The sequence below is a fragment of the Zosterops lateralis genome (assembly GCF_965231275.1).
Source record: "Zosterops lateralis genome assembly, chromosome: 36".
NCBI classification, from domain to species: Eukaryota; Metazoa; Chordata; class Aves; order Passeriformes; family Zosteropidae; genus Zosterops; species Zosterops lateralis.
In genome coordinates, this window is record NC_139796.1 from 1,673,101 (window position 1) to 1,691,060 (window position 17,960).

Consider the following 17,960-nt stretch of genomic DNA (forward strand, 5'->3'; position numbering starts at 1 on the left):
GGGCGGGGCAACCGCGGCCTGGTCCTGGTGCTCGTCTTCTGCCTCCTCTTCCTCCTCTCTCCGTCCTATTCCTGCTCCTCCTCTTCCTAGCGCTCCTGCCTTTCCATGTTCTCCCCTTCCTCTGTCCTTGCTCTTCCTCTCGCTCTTCCTCCGCTCCCAGCCCGGCCCGGGCGGTGCCGACACCCAAAAGCAGCCGCGCTCTGCCCTGGGGGGGTTCAAAAGCGGCCCCGCCCCGCGCGGCACCAGGAGCGATCCTGAGAGCACCGGGAGCGATCCCGCGAGCAGTGGGAAGGAATTGGGAGCGCTTTCCCTCCCAGTATGGCTCTTACTGGGAGCGCTGGGAGGGAACTGGGAGGAAACAGCGCCCCCACGCGGCTGCAGCCGGCGCTGGGCGGGGCCAGGCCCAAGGGCGTGGTTATGCAAATACAGGAGAGATCGCGCGCTGTGATTGGCGGGCGGGACCCCGGTAACGTGAGGGCCGGGGCGGGTGTGCCGGAGCGATGGCGGCGGCGTCCGGTGAGAGGCGACCGGGGCCGGGAATGGGGCCAGGGGCCAGGGATGGGTCTCGTAATGGGAATATGGGAACAGGCCAGGGAATATGGAAACTGCAGAGAACCTCCTGTCTGCGGAGAGAGAATATGGGATGGGGATTAGTTTTCCAAAGCGTTGCAGTGAAACACACTCAGAGCTGCGAGCTCTGCAGCTGGGCCTCCCCTGGGCTGCTGCGGCCCAGGGCCCAAAGGCTGGAGCTGCAGCCTTGCTCCTGTGTCAAGAACAGGAGGCTCCTGCAGGCCCGTGTCCCCTCCATGTTCCCAGCAGGAGGGAGGGCTGTGAGGCACAGCGGGTGCTGGCAGGAGGGGCTGCTCTGGCCAGCCGGGGGCCTGTGAGAAATGGCCAAAGCCTTGTGCTCTGTGCAGCCGGCCAAGGACAGCAGCAGGGCTGAAGGGTTCGTGTGCCACAGGCAGCCCGAGCTGTGGAGCCCTCAGGGCCCCGTGCGAGAGGCGGCCCTGGGGAATGGCAATGGGAATGGGACTGCAAATATGAGACAAGGCCTGGAAGTGATACAGGGAATGGGGACAAGGAGCAAGAATGGAACCAGGAATACTGGACAAGGACAGGGAATGGGACAGGGAATGGAGTTGGAGATTGGGAATGGGGACCAGGAATACGGGAGAGAGGCCTGGAATGGGACCTGGAATGGGAATATAGGAATGGCACAGGAAACAGAAACAACAACGGGAGGGAAGATGGGGCTGGGATGAGAAATGGAAATATGGGACTGGGACTGGGAATGGGCATATGGGAACGGGATAGTGAATAAAGAAATGGATATATGGGATCTGCAGCCGGACCAGGAATACGAGAATGGGAAGAGGGCAGGGAATATGGGTCTGGGAATATGTGAACAGCAACCAGACAGAATACGAGACAGGGATAGGAAATTACCCTGTGAATGGGGAGAGGTACTGGGAATGGGGACAGGGACTGGGAATGTTGACAAGACCAGGAATGGGATCAGGGATGTGGACAGGGACCGAGAATAGGACTGGAAATATGAGGCAGGGACAGGGAATATTACTAGGAATGGGGACAGGGACCAAGAAGGGGACAGGGAATATGGGACTGGGATCAGCAATGGGACTCGGAATGGAGAGAAGGACTGGGAATGGGACCAGGAATACAAGAGAGAGATCAGGATTACGGGAGAGGGGCCTGGAATGAGACCAGGGATGGGAATATGGGAATGGGACAGAAAACATGGAATCAACAATGAGAGAGAGAATATCAGCTGGGGGTTAAAAAGGTGGGACTGGGATCTGAAGTGGGAATACAGGAATGGGAGTGGGAACTGGAATATGGGAACAGGACAGTGAATATAGAAATGGAAATGCAAAACCTGCAGCAGGACCGGGAATACGAGAATGGGAAGAGAGCATGGGATATGGGACTGGGAATATGGGATCTGCAACCACAGAGAATATGGGACAGAAAAAGGGAAGGAGACTGGGATGGGAGCAGGATGGGATCAGGAGTGGGGTGACACAGGAACGGGCAGGGGGCAAGGGAAGTGACAGAGGGGAGAGGGGGATCCTGGACAGGGGACACCAGGAACTGGGAGGGGGGGACATGGGGAGGGTTCCAGGGCAGGAGGTCCTTAATCAGCTACCACAGAACCTCCACCAGAGTCTCCCAGAGCAGCTGGAGCCGCTCAGCCTGGGGAGCCCAAAGCCCTGAGAAACCCCCAAGTACCTGCCAGGAACCCTCAACTCCCTTGTACCCAGCATCCTCCACCTCCCCTGGAAGTTGCCCCCATGTCCCCATCTATGTCTTTGTTCAAAATCTTTTTTTTTTACCCTGGTTTTGGGTGTTTTGAAAGGACAAAGAGAAAATCCTGGCCACAGGGAGCCAGTAGGATCTGAAGCCCCCCAGCCAGGTGTCTTCCCAACACGGGTCACCTGGGCTCTGCCCACCGGGGGTCACTGGGGATCATCCAGCATGGATCCTCCCATGGGCAATGGAGCTGGAGCAGCGCACGAAGCTCTTCCCGCACTCGGGGCACTTGCAGGGCTTCCCTCAGTGGTGGCTCTGTTGGTGCTCGGTCAGGGTTGAGCTCTGTGAGAAGCTCTTCCCACACTCAGGACACTCGTAGGGCCTGTGACAGCACAAGGAGCAGGGCTGGCTGTGATGCTCTCTAGTGTGTGGGACATGACAAGGGGCAGGGCTGGCTGTGATTTAGTTGGTGCCTGTGAAATCCCAAGGGCAGTGTCACACTGGGGGCAGCTCTCAATGTCCCCAGCAGGTCCCACTGTCCCGTGCAGCCCGTGTCAGCGGCCACTGTGCACAGGGGGGAGGCTGGGCTGGACGGGGGTTGGGGCAGAAACGCCACCCCCGGGACTGGGCTCTCCCCCTGCCTCTGGGGCCCAGCCCCTGCTGGGAGTGCCTTGGGCAGGGCACGGGGCTGCTGCTGGCCCAGGGGGACAGGCCTTGTCCCTTGCCAGCTGCCTGGGCCCCTCTGATGCCTGTCCCACATCCCTGTGCCTCCTGTCCCCGCTACTCCCCGCCACCTTCACTTCCCTCCATCAAAGCCCCACTCAACCTCTTCACGGTGACCTCTGGAAAGAAAAAAAGAATGAAGGAAAGGAAGTGTAGTCAGTGCACTCTGGCTGGATGCCAGGCACTCACCAAAGCTGCTCTCTCACTCCCCTCCAGAGATGGACAGGAGAGAGAAAATAGATTGAAGGCTTCATCGCTTGAGATAAGGACTGGAGCAGATCACTCAGCACATGCCATCATGGGCAAACCAGGTTTGAAATTGGAGCCATTAATTGAATTTATTGCTATCAAAATCAGAGCAGGATACTGAGAAGTAAAATAAAGCTTTTGAAGCACCTTCTGCCCATTCTTCCCTTCTTCCCAGGCCTACCTACTTCCCCAGTGGGTGCAGGGAGACAGGGAATGGAGATTCTGGTCAGTCCATCACATGTTTTCTCCTGCTGCTCTGGGAGAGGAGTCGTTCTCCTGCTGTGTCAGGGGTCCCTCCCTGGGGACACTTCTCCATGAACTTCTCCAAGATGAGTTCATCTCATGGACAGCAGTTCTTCACAAACTGCTGCAAGGTGGGTCACTTTTCCATGGGCTCACAAGTCATACCAGCACCCTGCTGCAGCATGGGCTTCTCTGTCCATGGGTTTGTAGGTCCCTGCCAGGTCACATGCTCAGGTTTCTCATGGGGTCATAGCCTGTGCTCAGGCATCCCCCTGCTCCAGCACGGGCTTCTGCAGGCGCTGCAGGTGCATCTCTGCACTCTGTGCCCTCCATAGGCTGCAGGGGTCCAGCTTTCTCAGCAGGGATTGCCCCACGGAATCTCAGGCAATCAGCTCCAGCACCTGGAGCAGCTCCTGCTCCTCCTCCTGCCTTGCCCTGCCCTGGGTGTGTGAAGAGTTGTTCCTCCCACATGTTCTCCTCCTGCTCTTCCCTGGTCACAGTTACAACTAGCCGATACACGATTTTCTTCAATCCGTTATCCCAAAGGCATTACCACCATTTCTAACTGGCCCAGCCTTGGCCTGCAGCCGGTCCGTCCTGGAGTGGGCTGGTGTTGCCTCTGCAGGACATGGAGTAGCAGCTCCTTCGAGCAGCATCTTACAGAAGGCACTCCTAGAGCTCCCCCTTAACCAAAACCTGGCCATGCAAACCTAGTATGAGTATGGTATGTTTTTATTACCATCATTAATTCTTACTATTGCTATTGCCTCTATTTTTGGTATTAATATTACAGTTATTATTATTATTATTATTATTGGTCTTCTTGCCTCAATATAAATAGTGGCTGTAGTAGAACTCGAAACAGAAGTTCTTAATTGGAATTAGAAATTATACCCTGTTCTGTGTTATTGCTGTGTTTGAAGCTGCTGCTGCTGCTGCCAGGGCTCCCTATTTCCCTGCTTTAGGAAATTCGATGGCATTGCTCACCTGTCAGTAAGAGAGGGCTCATTCCAACCAGATGGATTGCCTGAGTTCTTCTAGTCCCAGTGTTCAAAGCTTGGTTTCTAATGTTGTTGACTTTTTCAGCTTCTGTTAATGTTTGTGATTTTATACCAAAATGTTCTAACGCGCGGAAAGACTCACACTCCTCAGAGATAGAGTGAGTTTTAAAGTAGGTATGTGATTTATTCAGCAGTGGGTGTGATGCCTCCAAAGGCACTCACAGCCCCTTGCTCACTCAAGTTCTCTTTTAACCTCTAGAATGTTATATATGCATCAAGTTTCACAATACCCCTGTGCATATTCATTCCTTGGCTCCCCCCCTTGGCTTCGCATGCCAATTGTCTTATCAGTCCTTTGCAGTTGTCTCTGGAGGTCGTCTCGGGGGTCTCAGAGATGAAGAGAAATAGTCTTCCTCAGAGATGAACTTCTGACCCTGCTGCCTTGTGCATGCCCACTGATCCTCTGGTCATAGTCCAAGCTATAAGGGCAGTTTCATCTGGTCCTGGGGGCCCAAGGAGCCTGGTTATGTCAGTATCTCTGATAATCTTGTATTCTTGTGTCCTGTTTTGGTAAGCAGCCTCCCTTTATCAGGAATCTTTACATTCCTCCTTGCGGTTCCTGCACACAGTCCTGTCCCTTCCCAAGCAGCTAGTATCGTACAAAAAGCAGCAATACACATCATCTGAATGCCTATTCTTTAATCAGTATCTTCTAATTTCTATGATTAATATCCTCTAGTTTTCTATCTCATGTTTCAGTTTCCCTGGTTTTAATAAGGCAGTAAATTCTTTTACGTAGTACAAATTCCAGTTCTTATGATACATGTCTCTCAATGCCTTGCCATGTACTTGGGATAAAGAGATTAATATTGTTATTTGTTGTATCAGTTTCCAATTCTAAACAAGCATTACAAAAGACAGCATGAAACTTACACCAACTAGTATTAATAAGACAATGATGGGGTGACAGAATGTATTTAGGATCCCAGTTACAGTGGGTGACCATCTAAGGAGTGAGTCCCACCAATTGTGACTTGCATCTTGTTTCACTCTTTGCAGAGCCTTATTTCTTTTGTGTTGTGATGGACAGTAATTGTAGGTGACAACCTGTGATGGTCAGACTTAACTAGTTGGTGGGACACAACTGGTGCTGAGTACAGAAAGTCACAGCCTAAAATCTTAACAAAGTTACAAATACAGAGGTTAGAGTGATTCTTGCTAAACAAAGTTACATTACCTTTGTCTATTTCTATAAAAGCCCATGCAGTCCTTAAACTGTAAAAAATACACAATCCTGACCAATATATACAATACAGTCCTTTGGCTAGTATTCAGATGTATTTCAAAGTGACAGACACCCTATTAAGTACCAAGACATATGTCTTGAGCATTGATTGTGTTACTTTCACAAATGAACCCCTGTTGTTCTCAGGTAATGCAAGATTCCAGATTCACAGTTTGCCATTTCTTATCCACTCTTCCTGCCCATGTTTATTTCTTGCAACAACATTTTGGTTACTTCCTGGGCTTTGGCAGTCCTAGTGGGGAAAGCCTCTGGCCATCCTGAAAAGCTATCTGTTAGTACCAACAAATATCAATACCTCCCTTTTCTTGATAATTCTGAAAAATCAATTTGCCACTGCTGACCGGGTCCATGGCCCTTTCTAATTTGGCCAAGGTTTGGTTTAGGGGTATTCTTGGGGTTGGTCTGGAGGCAAAGTTCACACTACTGGGCCACTTGCATGATAGTGCCATGTAAGTTCCTGGCAGTGATTTTTCCAATCAAGTAATTATACAAAGTGTCAATTCCCCAGTGTGTTTTCTGATGTTCTTCTCTTACTAATGGCCATAGTAAATAGGAGGGGGTAACCAGTTTTCCTTCTGCCCATCCCTCCTGGTTATATGTTCCCTTTTGATCCTCAATTAGCCTTCTGTCCTTTTTATTATACACTGGCTTACCTTCTAGGGAGATGTGGCCATGGGGAATCAAGGCTCCTTCTACTGTTACCTCATCTTTTGCTGCTTCTTTTGTGTCGCTGTCCACCAGCTCGTTTCCCTCTTCCAGTTCTGAGCTCACTTTCTTATGTGCCTCACTGTGCATGATTGCCACTTTCTCAGGCAGTTGGACTGCTTCCAGCAGTTGTATTATTTCATGTGCATGTTTAATGTTCTTCCCTTGCGAATTTAAGAGTCCTCTTTCTTTCCAGATACCTCTGTGAGCATGCACTACCCCAAATGCATATCTTGAATCTGTATAAATGGCAATTATCTCTGCCTTCTGTGTGGAGGTACCTGCTGGTAGTGGTCCTGATTCGATGAGGTCTCTGGATGTGGTAACTGCATACCCAGCATGTTGTTTTCCATTGATGATGAAGCTGCTTCCATCAGTGAACCAGGTTTCTGCATCATCCAAAGGGGTGTCCTTCAGATCTGAACAGCTGGAGTAAGTGGCTTCAATGGCAATCATGATGAATTGGCTCTCCTTGGTTCCCACTAAGGAAAGAAGCTGGGTTGATAGCATGACATTCTTCTACCATGATAGCTTGGTATTTCAGGAACTGTTGTGGGGAAAGCCAGTGGCCGTCGTTTGTTTCCAGTACTGAGGATACCATACTGTTTCCAGTACTGAGACACTAGCCCAGTCATTTTCTGGCCCAGGGTGAACTTACAGGCTTCCTGAATGTTCAGCACAACTGTGGCCAATGCCCTGAGGCAATCTGGCCATCTTTCAGCTGCTGCATCCAGCTGCTTGGAAAGATAAGCAACTCCCCTTCTGTATGGCCCAGGTCCTGTGGCAGTATTGCCAGGGCAATCCCCTGTCTCTCATGAGAGAAGAGAAAGAATGGTTTACTCACATCTGGCGTCCTAGAGCTGGAGCTGACATGAGGGCCTTTTTCAGTTGCCCAAAGGCCTGTGTGGCTTCCTTTGTTCACTGGAGGTCTCTGCTCCCATTTGCAATGAGCGAATACAGAGGTTTCACAAGTAATCCGTAGTTGTAAACCCACAGTCCGCACCATCCCATCATGCCCAGGAAGGTTCTCAGTTCTTTACTGTCTGGGGTTTTGGGGTTTGGCATATTGATTCTATGCACTCTTTCCCCAAAGTCCATTGTCTAGCACTGATCTCATAGCCCAGGTAGATCATCTTTTGTTTTACCGCCTGAGCCTTTTTCTTTGGCACTCTGAACCCCTGAAGCCCCAAAAAGTTTAGAAGGCTTACTGTCCAGGTCATGCACCCTTCTTCTGTCGGGGTAGCTATTAGGATGTCACCTAAATACTGCAAGTTTCCCTTCTGGTGGAGCTTCCCAAGACTCCAAATCATTTGCAAGTTGTTCTCCAAACAGGGCGGGCAAGTTTTTGGATCCTTGAGAAAGAACTGTCCATGTGAGCTGAGCTTTGCGTCTACTTTTGGGATTCTCTGACTCAAATGCAAAAATTTTCTGGCTGGTTTCAGGAGAGAGAGGCAAAAGAAGGCATCCTTCAAATCTAAAGTGGTAACGCAAGTTAGTTCTGGTGCCAAACACGCTAACAAGGTGTAGGGGTTAGTCACCATGGGGTAGAGATCCTCAGTTATTTTGTTAACATCCTGTAAATCCTGCATGACCTGGTATGACCCATCAGGTTTGTGGACAGGCAGGATAGGAGTGTTAAAATCAGATTGGCACTCCTTCAGCAACCTCAGCTAAAAGAAATTTTCAACTACCAGGCTAATTCCTCCTCTGTCTTCCTTTCTTAAGGGATACTGCTTGATTCTGACTGGTTGTTTTCTTCCTGCAGTTGGGGCTCTCACAGGTGGGCCCCAAGCAGTGGCTCTGTTGGTGTCTGGTGAAGTGAGAGCTCCTGGAGAAGCTCTTCCCACACTCAGGACACTCAAAAGGCCTCTCCTGGGTGTGGATGCGCTGGTGGGGAGGAGGCTGAAGTTGCGGGTGAAGCTCTTCCCGCAGTTGGGGCAGCGGAAGGGCCTCTCCCCTGTGTGTGTGCGCTGATGCTTGAGGAGATCCGAACTGCTCTGAGCCTTTTTCCTACACTCAGAACACGCGTAGGGCCATTCCCCAGTGTGGATCTTTGGGTGGGAGGTCAGATAGGACCCAATGCTGAAGCTTTTCCCACATTCCAAGCACGTGCAGGGCTGTTCCCCGGTGTGCACACACCAGTGGGTGATGAGGCTGGAGCTGTCTCTGCAGCTCTTCCCGTATTCCCCACACTTATAGGGCTGTTCCCCAGTGTGGATATTCTGGTGCCAGAGCAGGTGGGAATTGCCACTGAAGCTCTTCCCACATTCCCAGCACTTCTAGGGCTCTTCCCCTACGTGCACCTGCTGATGGTAGAGGACGTCGTAGCCATGCCTGTACCTCTTCCCACAATCCCCACACTCGTAGAGCCATTCCCATGTGTGCACCTGAAGGTGGGTGAGGAGGTTGAAGCTCTGGCTGAAACTCTTCCCAGATACCAAGCATTTGTGCGGTTTCTCTCCATCATGAAGCAGCTCAGGGACCACCAGATCTGAGCTCCGATGAAAGCTCCAGCCAGGGAGGGTCTTTCCTCCTCAGAGCACCCTGAGCTGCATTTGCAGCCTCTCCATGTGCATGATCTCTGGGTCTTTTTCTCCCTGTTGGATTCCTGTGCCCTCGAGCTGCTCAAAACGGCCATTTCCATGAGGTTCTGCCCCAGGGATATTTCCTCCCTGGGCTCCATCCTCAGCCTCTTGTCTGGAAGAGGAAGGACAAGGAGAGGATGGGATTTGCCTCCATACCACAGGGAAGGAGAAGGAGATCCCCCAGTCCATCCCCAGCAGGATGGTGTCAGTAGCGGGGTTGTCCTGCAGCTGGGGGCCAGGCTGTGCTGGGAGATGGAGCAGGAGAGAGGGGTAAAGGGGCATTGACTTCCTCACCTGCCTGGGGCTCCCGGGGCATCTTCCTCGCAGCCTCCTCCTCCTCCTCCATCCAGCCAAGGTTTGGGAATGAGAAATCCTGTTTTGGAGGGAAAAGAACGTGTGAGAGCGTTTGGCTGGGAATTCCTCCTGCCCAAACCAATCTCTAGAAGTTACCAGACATTTTCTGTCCATAAAAACCTCCAGACCACTAGGATTTAGCTGAAAAAACACTCAGAAATACCATGATTGAGCCCACAAAAGACTTGGATGGACCATGACCATCCCAAAAAAACCTCTCCAGGTCTTCCCCCTCTCTGGTCTCTCCACTTTTATTTCTGGGGGTCCTGTGTGTATTGAGGGTTCTGCTCTCTGGTGTCCCCACCCTCTCCAGCCTGTCAGGAGTCCCAGGAATCCCACTCCCCCCCTCTCTGCTCTTCTGACCTTGGGCTTCTGGGGCTCCTCCTTCTCTCTGCTGCTGGGGGTTCCCTGCAGCCTCTGGGGGTTCCCTGCCTCCCCCTCTCTGGGCTCTCACTTAGCCATGCTGGGGCTCTTGGGGTCCCAGTGCTCCCCCTTCCCCTGACTCTGCTTCAGGCTGTGGGGAGCTCCAGGGGCTCCCTGTCACCAGGGTGTTCCCCTCCCCAGGCTGAATCCTAGAGGTCTGCTCCCTCTGGGCTGCACACTTCGGTGTCCCAGTGTTCTCCCCTCTCCCACCTCCCCCCATGAAAAAACAACCTCCTGGGACACTCCCAGAATCTCCCCAAAGGGCATTTGCAGCTTAGCTTTGGAGCCCTTCAAGCTCCAAATTCCCCCCTTCTCTCTCCCCTATACATACTCCCTCCCCAAAAATACCCTCCTATGGTCACCCCAGGATGTCTGGGGATGGGAATGTCCAGGGCAAGGTCACACCTGAGCCAGGTGTGCAGGGCAGGACCTTGCCCTGACCCCAAGCACTGTCCCACCTGCGGGATCTGCTTCCCCTGGGCCTCTTCCTCCTGTGGCCCCAAACCCAGCCTGGTGCTAAACAAAGGGGCTGAGGCAGGGTAATCCCCTGCCAGGGGCTGTGCACCCCCTCTGCCCCCTCCCCAAATTCACTCCCAGGGGCAGCAGGAGCTGGGTCAGGAGCCCTGTGGGGAGGGAAATGGAGGTAACACCAGGATGGGGGACACACACAGCCCCTGGGGATCCCCCCTCACTCCCACAGTGCCAGGAACAGAAACCCCAACAGTGAGCCCCTGTCCCCTAGCAGCACCTTGCGGGCAGGGTCTGGTGGCAGCTCTGGGGGTCTGGGAGGTCACGATTGGCCTAAAACCCCTTCCCAGCCCCACAGATACTCCCAGCCCCCTCAAACTACCCCACAGATCCCCACCGCCTCTCCCTAAACTGCACCATGCAGTATAAATGGCCCCGAGATCCATCAAAACTCTTTCCCATCTCCCCTAAGATTCACTCAAATTCTTTCTAAATACACAACTCTGCCAGAACTTCGAAAACTCCCCCACAGACCCACCACCACAAATGCACACAAGAGCCACCAAAATCTCCTTCCAATCCCCTCAGGATCCCCAAAAACCTCTTTGCAGCCCCCCATGGCACTGACTAGTAGAGGTTTTTGGACAGGAACATCCACATCTGCGAGCAGTTTGGGCACTTCAGCAGCGTTTTAGGCACTTCCAGCCCTTTGGGCTCTTCCCAGAGGCCTGGAAACGTTGGAGGGGGGACTGCAGAGAGGGATGAGGGATCCCAAAAGTGGGATTCTGGGGACAGGAGGGGCTGTGTGAACCACTTGCTGGGCTGTCAGTCTGGGAGCTCCCCTGGTGGTCCCAGGGCCCCAGGCTGCAGAGCTGTCACCACCTTCTACTTCAGGTGGTGGTTCCCTGGGGCTCTTCTGCAGCCAGAGAACTTGTAGGGACCCTCCCGCAGGTGGGTCCTCCAGGTGTTCCATGAGCTTTGGGCTCCTACTAGAAGTGACTGGGCTCTCCTGGGATCATATGGAGATCATACTGGGAATGACGCCAATCATGCCGAGGGCAACTGGGATATATTGGGAGTGTGTGTAACTCTGTTGGGGCTGATGGGGACTACACTGGGAGCAACTGGGACCATGCTGGGGACAACTGGGAGCAAGTGGAAGTGACTGGGTCTACACTGTGGGCAATTGGGCATGACTGGGACCCTGGTGGAAGAGACTGGGATCATATGGGGAGTGACTGGGACTGTACTAGAGGCCACTGGTATCACACTGGGAGGAAGAGGGAGCAATTGGAACCATGCTGAGGACAACTGGGATCATACTGGGAGTGACTGGGCTCTGGGAAGCACAGGATGGTGAGGAGCAGGAGGACAACTCCCATTCCAGCCCCACAAATGCCCCCTATTCCCATGGATCCCCCCAGCCCCTGGCTCCCCCTACTCACCCCTTCTCTGACTGTACTGGACTTGCAGCATCTCCAGGTTGGTGCTGGATGTGCTGGGCGCACTCACCAACCTGGGTCTGGGAATCCCGATATTCCAGCTCAGATCTGGCCCTGCTCAAAGGGGCTGTAAGGTGGGTACATCCCATCCAGGTGGGTAAGGAGTCTGGAGCTCCAGCTGAAGCTCTTCCCCCATTCCAAGCACTTGTTGGGCTTGTCCCTGCCATGAAGCTGCTCAGGGACCACCAGTTCCAAGCTGCATCTGGACCTCCGGCCACCTTCCCGGACCAGGGTGGGTCTTTCCTCCTTGGGGCTCCCTGGGCTGGGTTTGGAGCCCCTCCTGGTGCGGGATCTCTGGGGCTTTTTGTCCCCACTGAATTCCTGCCCTGTCAAGCCCCCCAAAACGGCCTCTTCTATGAGGTTCTGCCATGGGGATTTGTCCTCCCTGGTTTCCATCCTCAGCTCATTTTCAGGGAGAGAAAGGAGAAGGAGAGGAAGGAACAAGAAAAAAGAAAAAAGACAGATAGAAGGAGGGGAAAAGGGAAGGAGATTTATTTTTGTGCCAGAGGGAAGGACAAACAGATTTCTCCAATCTATCCCTGGCAGGACAGCATCTGCAGTGAGGTTGTCCTTTTTAAAAATGTCCCCATATCATTGGCTTTTCCATTTACGTATTAGCTATTGCATGTTGTTATTGATCATAACTACTGAAATATAACGCAATTTATAACTCCTTTTAGCTGCTTGCTAATATAACATAATCTATCATTCTAAGTATGCACTGTATAGCCCATGGGAATAGTAGTGTGATGAATATATGGTATCTAAGTATACGCTATAGTTTACAGAAATAATGGTGCAGTGAATGTATTATACTGTAGGCCTTAGCAAAACATAAAATGTTTTATCTGTGTAACTAAGAGAACTATATAAAGCAGTGATGTTGTTTCCCACATCTGCTGACTGAGCTCTCCAAGTGATAACAGTGACACAAACCAAAGCACCAGAGGAGAATTAGAAAAGAACTTGTTAATTCCTCTCATCAAGGAAGGGTGAAACAACAGGATGAAACCACAAAAAGGAATAAAATCTATTGACTGGATCTGCAGAATGTCATGCAGTTAAGTCAGAGTGTAAAACTAAAACAAGAGAGTGTTCCTGCAACATCAAAAGCTCCCAAGAATGTCTGAATAATGCATGAAACTTAAGAATATGTATGTACCTCAGTAAAGTAACAGGGTATAGATAACACTGTCTGAATTTATCTTCCTGTTCCTTGGTACATAACCAGGAACATCCCAGGACTGGATACTATCCCTTTTTATTCCCTTATTAAACATCTAAAAATATTCTAAAGAGTGAACATTTGTTTTTCACAACCTGCAGCCAGGGGCCAGGCTGGGCTGGGAGATGGAGAAGGAGAGAGGGGGAAAGGGGCACTGACTTCCTCCTCACCTGCCTGGGGCTCCCAGGCTATCTTCCCCTTCCTTGCAGCCTCCTCCTCCATCCAGCCAAACTTTGGGAAATGGAACTCCTGTTTCGGGGGAAAAACAAGGTGTGAGCATGTTCACTTGGGTGTCCTCCTGCCCAAGTCCATCTCTAGAAGTCACCAGGTGTCCGGTGTCTGTAAAAACTTCCAGATGACCAAGATTCAGCCACCTTCAAACACACCCAAATCACCAAGATTCAGCATCCACCCAGGAGTTCCCTGTCTCGGGTCTCTCCACTTTGGGGTTCAGAGCTCCTGTCTGGGCTTCTGCAGCTCCAGTGCGTATTGGAATCCCCTCTCTCTGAGCTGCTGGAGCTCCTGGGAATCCCAGAGGTTCCCCTCCTCTGGGCTCCCCAGCTGGCTGTCAGAGGGGCTCTAGGGGTACCACCTGTCTGGGGTCCCCATTTCAGGGCCCCGGGGTACCCATGTGTCTCCCTTGTCCATGCTCCCAACATCTCCAGGCTGCCGGGTTCCCTCGAATCAGGATGTCTGCCTCCTGCAGGTTGTACAGGCTCCCCCAGCTCTGGTAGCACCCTACTCTGCTCTCCCAACCCCAGCAAAAAAAAAAAAAAAAAATTTAACAACAGTAATAATGGTAATAAAAACTTTACCATACTAATACGACATTGGCATGGCCAGGGTTTGCTAAGGGGGATGATCCAGGAGTGCTTTCTGTAAGATGCTGCTGGAAGCAGCTGCTCCTCCATGTCCCGCAGAGGCAACACCAGCCCGCTCCAGGAAGGACCGGCTGCAGGCCAAGGCTGGGCCAGTTAGAAATGGTGGTAATGCCTTTGGGATAACGGATTGAAGAAAAGAAAATCGCTCATCATGTAGTTGTAACTGTGACCAGGGAAGAGCAGGGGAGAACATGTAAAAGGGACAACTATGCACACACCCAGGGCAGGGCACGGCAGGAGGAGGGGCAGGAGCTGCTCCAGGTGCTGGAGCTGATTGCCCTGAGATTCCATGGGGCAGTCTGTGCTGAGAAAGCTGGGCCCCTGCACCCCATAAAGGGCACAGAGTGCAGAGATGTGCCTGCAGGAGCCCGTGCTGGAGCAGGGGGATGCCTGAGCACAGGCTGTGACCCCATGAGAAACCTGGGCTGGAGCAGGGACCTGGTACAAACCTACAAACCCATGGACAGAGGAGCCCACGCTAGAGCAGGATACTGGTAGAACTTGTGAGCCCATGGAAGAGTGACCCACCTTGCAGCAATTTGTGAAAAACTGCTGTCCATGAGATGAACTCATCTTGGAGAAGTTCATGGAGAAGTGTCCCCAGGGAGGGACCCCTGACACAGCAGGAGAACGACTCCTCTCCCTGAGCAGCAGGAGAAAACATGTGATGGACTGACCAGAACCCCCATTCCCTGTCTCCCTGCACCCACTGGGGAAGGAGGTAGGCCTGGGAAGGAAAGAGGGATGGGCAGAAAGGGTTTGTAAAGCTTTATTTTACTTCTCAGTATCCTGCTCTGATTTTGATAGCAATAAATTCAATTAATGGCTCCAATTTCAAATCTGGTTTGCCCATGATGGCATGTGCTGAGTGATCTGCTCCAGTCCTTATCTCAAGCCATGAAGCCTTCATTCTATGTTCTCTCTCCTGTCCATCTCTGGAGGGGAGTGAGAGAGCAGCTTTGGTGGGTGCCTGGCATCCAGCCAGAGTGCACTGACTACACTTCCTTTCCTTCATTCTTTCTTTCTTTCCAGAGGTCACCGTGAAGAGGTTGAGTGGGGCTTTGATGGAGGGAGTGAAGGTGGCGGGGAGTAGCGGGGACAGGAGGCACAGGGATGTGGGACAGGCATCAGAGGGGCCCAGGCAGCTGGCAAGGGACAAGGCCTGTCCCCCTGGGCCAGCAGCAGCCCCGTGCCCTGCCCAAGGCACTCCCAGCAGGGGCTGGGCCCCAGAGGCAGGGGGAGAGCCCAGTCCCGGGGGCAGCGTTTCTGCCCCAACCCCCGTCCAGCCCAGCCTCCCCACTGTGCACAGTGGCCGCTGGCACGGGCTGCACGGGACAGTGGGACCTGCTGGGGACATTGAGAGCTGTCCCCAGTGTGACACTGCCCTTGGGATTTCACAGGCACCAACCAAATCACAGCCAGCCCTGCCCCTTGTCATGTCCCACACACTAGAGAGCATCACAGCCAGCCCTGCTCCTTGTGCTGTCACAGGCACCAGAGCACATCCCAGCCCTGCTCCTTGTGATGTCACAGGCACCAGAGCACATCCCAGCCCTGCTCCTTGTGCTGTCACAGGCACCAGAGCACATCCCAGCCCTGCTCCTTGTGCTGTCACAGGCACCAGAGCACATCCCAGCCCTGCTCCTTGTGATGTCACAGGCACCAGAGCACATCCCAGCCCTGCTCCTTGTGCTCTCAAAGGCTATATGTGTGTCCGAAGTGTGAGAAGAGCTCCTCCAGGAGCTGTCACTTGACCAGACACCAATGGAGCCACCACTAAGGGAAGCCCTGCGAGTGCCCCGAGTGCAGGAAGAGATTCGTGTGCTGCTCCAGCTCCATTGCCCATGGGAGGTTCTGCGCTGGATGATCCCCAGTGACTCTCGGTGGGCAAAGCCCTGGTGATCCATGGTGCCGGCGATCTGTGTTGGGAAGACACCTGGATGGGGGCTCCACATCCTACTTGCTCCCTGTGGCCTGGATTTTAATTTCTCTTTGTCCTTTCAAAACACCCAAAACCAGGGTAAAAATAAAGATCTTGAACTAAGTCGTGGATGGGGATATGGGGGATCTTCCAAGGGATGTGGGGGATGCTGGGTGTGAAGGAGTTGAGGGTTCCTGGCAGGGATTTGGGGGTTGCTCAGGGCTTTGGGCTCCCCAGGCTGAGCAGCTCCCACTGCTCTGGGAGACCCTGGGAGAGCTTCTGGGGCAGCTGATCAAGGACCTCCTGCCCTGGAACTTTCCCCATGTCCCCTCGTCCTTGTGCTGCTGCAGGTCTGCATTTCCATTATGATATTCCCTGTCCTGTTCCCGTGTTCCCATTCCCAGTCCTGTTCCTGTATTTCCCTTTCTGCTCCTAGTCCCACCTTCCTAATCCCCATCCCATATTCTCTCCACGTTTGCTCTCTCCATATTCCCTGTGCCATTTCCATATTCCTGTTCTTTGTCCCATTCCTGGGCCCTGTCCCGTATTCCTGGTCCAATTCCCAGTCCCAGTTTGGTGCTCCTGGTCCCATTCTTGATCCCTGTGCCCATTACCAGTATCATTTCCAGTCCCATTCCTGGTCCCTGTCTTCATTCCCTGTCTCATTCCTGGTCCCATTCCTGGTTCCATTCCCAGTTTCTGGACCCTATACCCATTCCCAGTCCCATTCCTGGTCCCTGTTCCATATTCCCAGGCCCTGTCCCCATTGCCAGTCCCATTCCCAGTCCAGTATTCCCGGTCCCATTCTTGGTCCCTGTCTCCATTCCCACTATCATTCAAAGTCCCTGAGTCATGTTTCCTGTCCTGTATTTCCGGTCCCTCTCCTCATTCCCAATCCCACTCCTGGTCCCTGTCCCCGTTCCCAATCCCTGTCATCATTCTCTGTCCCTATCCTTGCCCCATTATCAGGTCACTCTGTCCATTCCCTCTCCCATTCCCATTCCATGTCTGGGGTTCCTGGTCAAATTCTTGGTCCCCTTTCCATTTCCCAGTGTCATCCCCAGTCTCTGTCTCATATTTCCAGTAGCATTTCTGATCCCATTTCCCACACCCAGTCCTGTCCAGATTCCATGTCCGATTCCTGATCCCAGTCCTGTATTTCTGTCCCATTTTCAGTCACAGTCTGGTGTTCCTGGTACCATTTTTGATCCCTGTCCCATTCCCAGTATAATTTCTAGGCCCTGTCTCATATTTCCAATTCCATTCCGGGTCCCTGTCCATATTCCTAATCCCTGTCCCCACTCCCGGTCTCTGTCGCCATTCCCGGTTTTATTCCCCATTCCTGGTCTCTGTCCCCATTCACATTCCATTCCCGGTCCTATTCATGATCGCTGTCCCCATTCCCAGTGCCATTCCCTGTCCCCATTCCCCAGGGCCGCCTCTCGCACGGGGCCCTGAGGGCTCCACAGCTCGGGCTGCCTGTGGCACACGAACCCTTCAGCCCTGCTGCTGTCCTTGGCCGGCTGCACAGAGCACAAGGCTTTGGCCATTTCTCACAGGCCCCCGGCTGGCCAGAGCAGCCCCTCCTGCCAGCACCCGCTGTGCCTCACAGCCCTCCCTCCTGCTGGGGACATGGAGGGGACACGGGCCTGCAGGAGCCTCCTGTTCTTGACACAGGAGCAAGGCTGCAGCTCCAGCCTTTGGGCCCTGGGCCGCAGCAGCCCAGGGGAGGCCCAGCTGCAGAGCTCGCAGCTCTGAGTGTGTTTCACTGCAACGCCTTAGAACACTAATCTCCATCCCATATTCCCTCTCCGGCTGCAGATTCCATAGTCCCTATTACGTTTCCACAGTCCCATCCCCATTCCCTGTCCCCTCCCACCGGACGGCGCCGCCATCGCTCCGGCCCCCACTCGGCTCTCACGTCAACGAAGAAACCCCGCGCTGCTCCCACCCGCCAATCACAGCGCGCGATCTCTCCTGTATTTGCATAACCACGCCCAAAGGCTTGTCCCCGCCCAGCGCCGGCTGCAGCCGCGTGGGGGCGCTGTTTCCTCCCAGTTCCCCCCCAGCGCTCCCAGTAAGAGCCGTACTGGGAGGGAAAGC

The 17,960-nt window shown here is 53.1% G+C and overlaps 1 protein-coding gene across 3 annotated transcripts; it reads right to left on the bottom strand.

The window, feature by feature from the left end:
* Nucleotides 1-4,505: 4,505 nt before the first annotated feature.
* On the bottom strand, nt 4,506-17,814 carry LOC310921682 (uncharacterized protein; the record flags this gene model as incomplete). Of its 3 annotated transcripts, none has more annotated exons than XR_014592187.1 (7): nt 17,737-17,806; nt 14,465-14,579; nt 13,871-14,048; nt 11,774-13,304; nt 9,378-9,456; nt 6,447-9,195; nt 4,506-6,050 (listed from the first exon to the last, which is right to left on the bottom strand). XR_014592187.1 is itself a non-coding variant. In XM_083881883.1 (6 exons), exons 3-6 carry the CDS (start codon nt 13,964-13,966, stop codon nt 9,033-9,035), a joined length of 417 nt encoding a protein of 138 aa, XP_083738009.1. In that variant the 5' UTR covers nt 13,967-14,048; nt 14,465-14,579; nt 17,737-17,810. The 3 variants fall into 3 exon arrangements, 1 of the variants encoding a protein (XP_083738009.1); XR_014592188.1 differs by lacking the exon at nt 4,506-6,050 and having other exon boundaries at nt 9,084-9,195; nt 11,774-12,232; nt 13,226-13,304; nt 17,737-17,814; XM_083881883.1 differs by lacking the exon at nt 4,506-6,050 and having other exon boundaries at nt 9,033-9,195; nt 13,226-13,304; nt 17,737-17,810.
* Between the last annotated feature and the right edge of the window lie 146 nt (nt 17,815-17,960).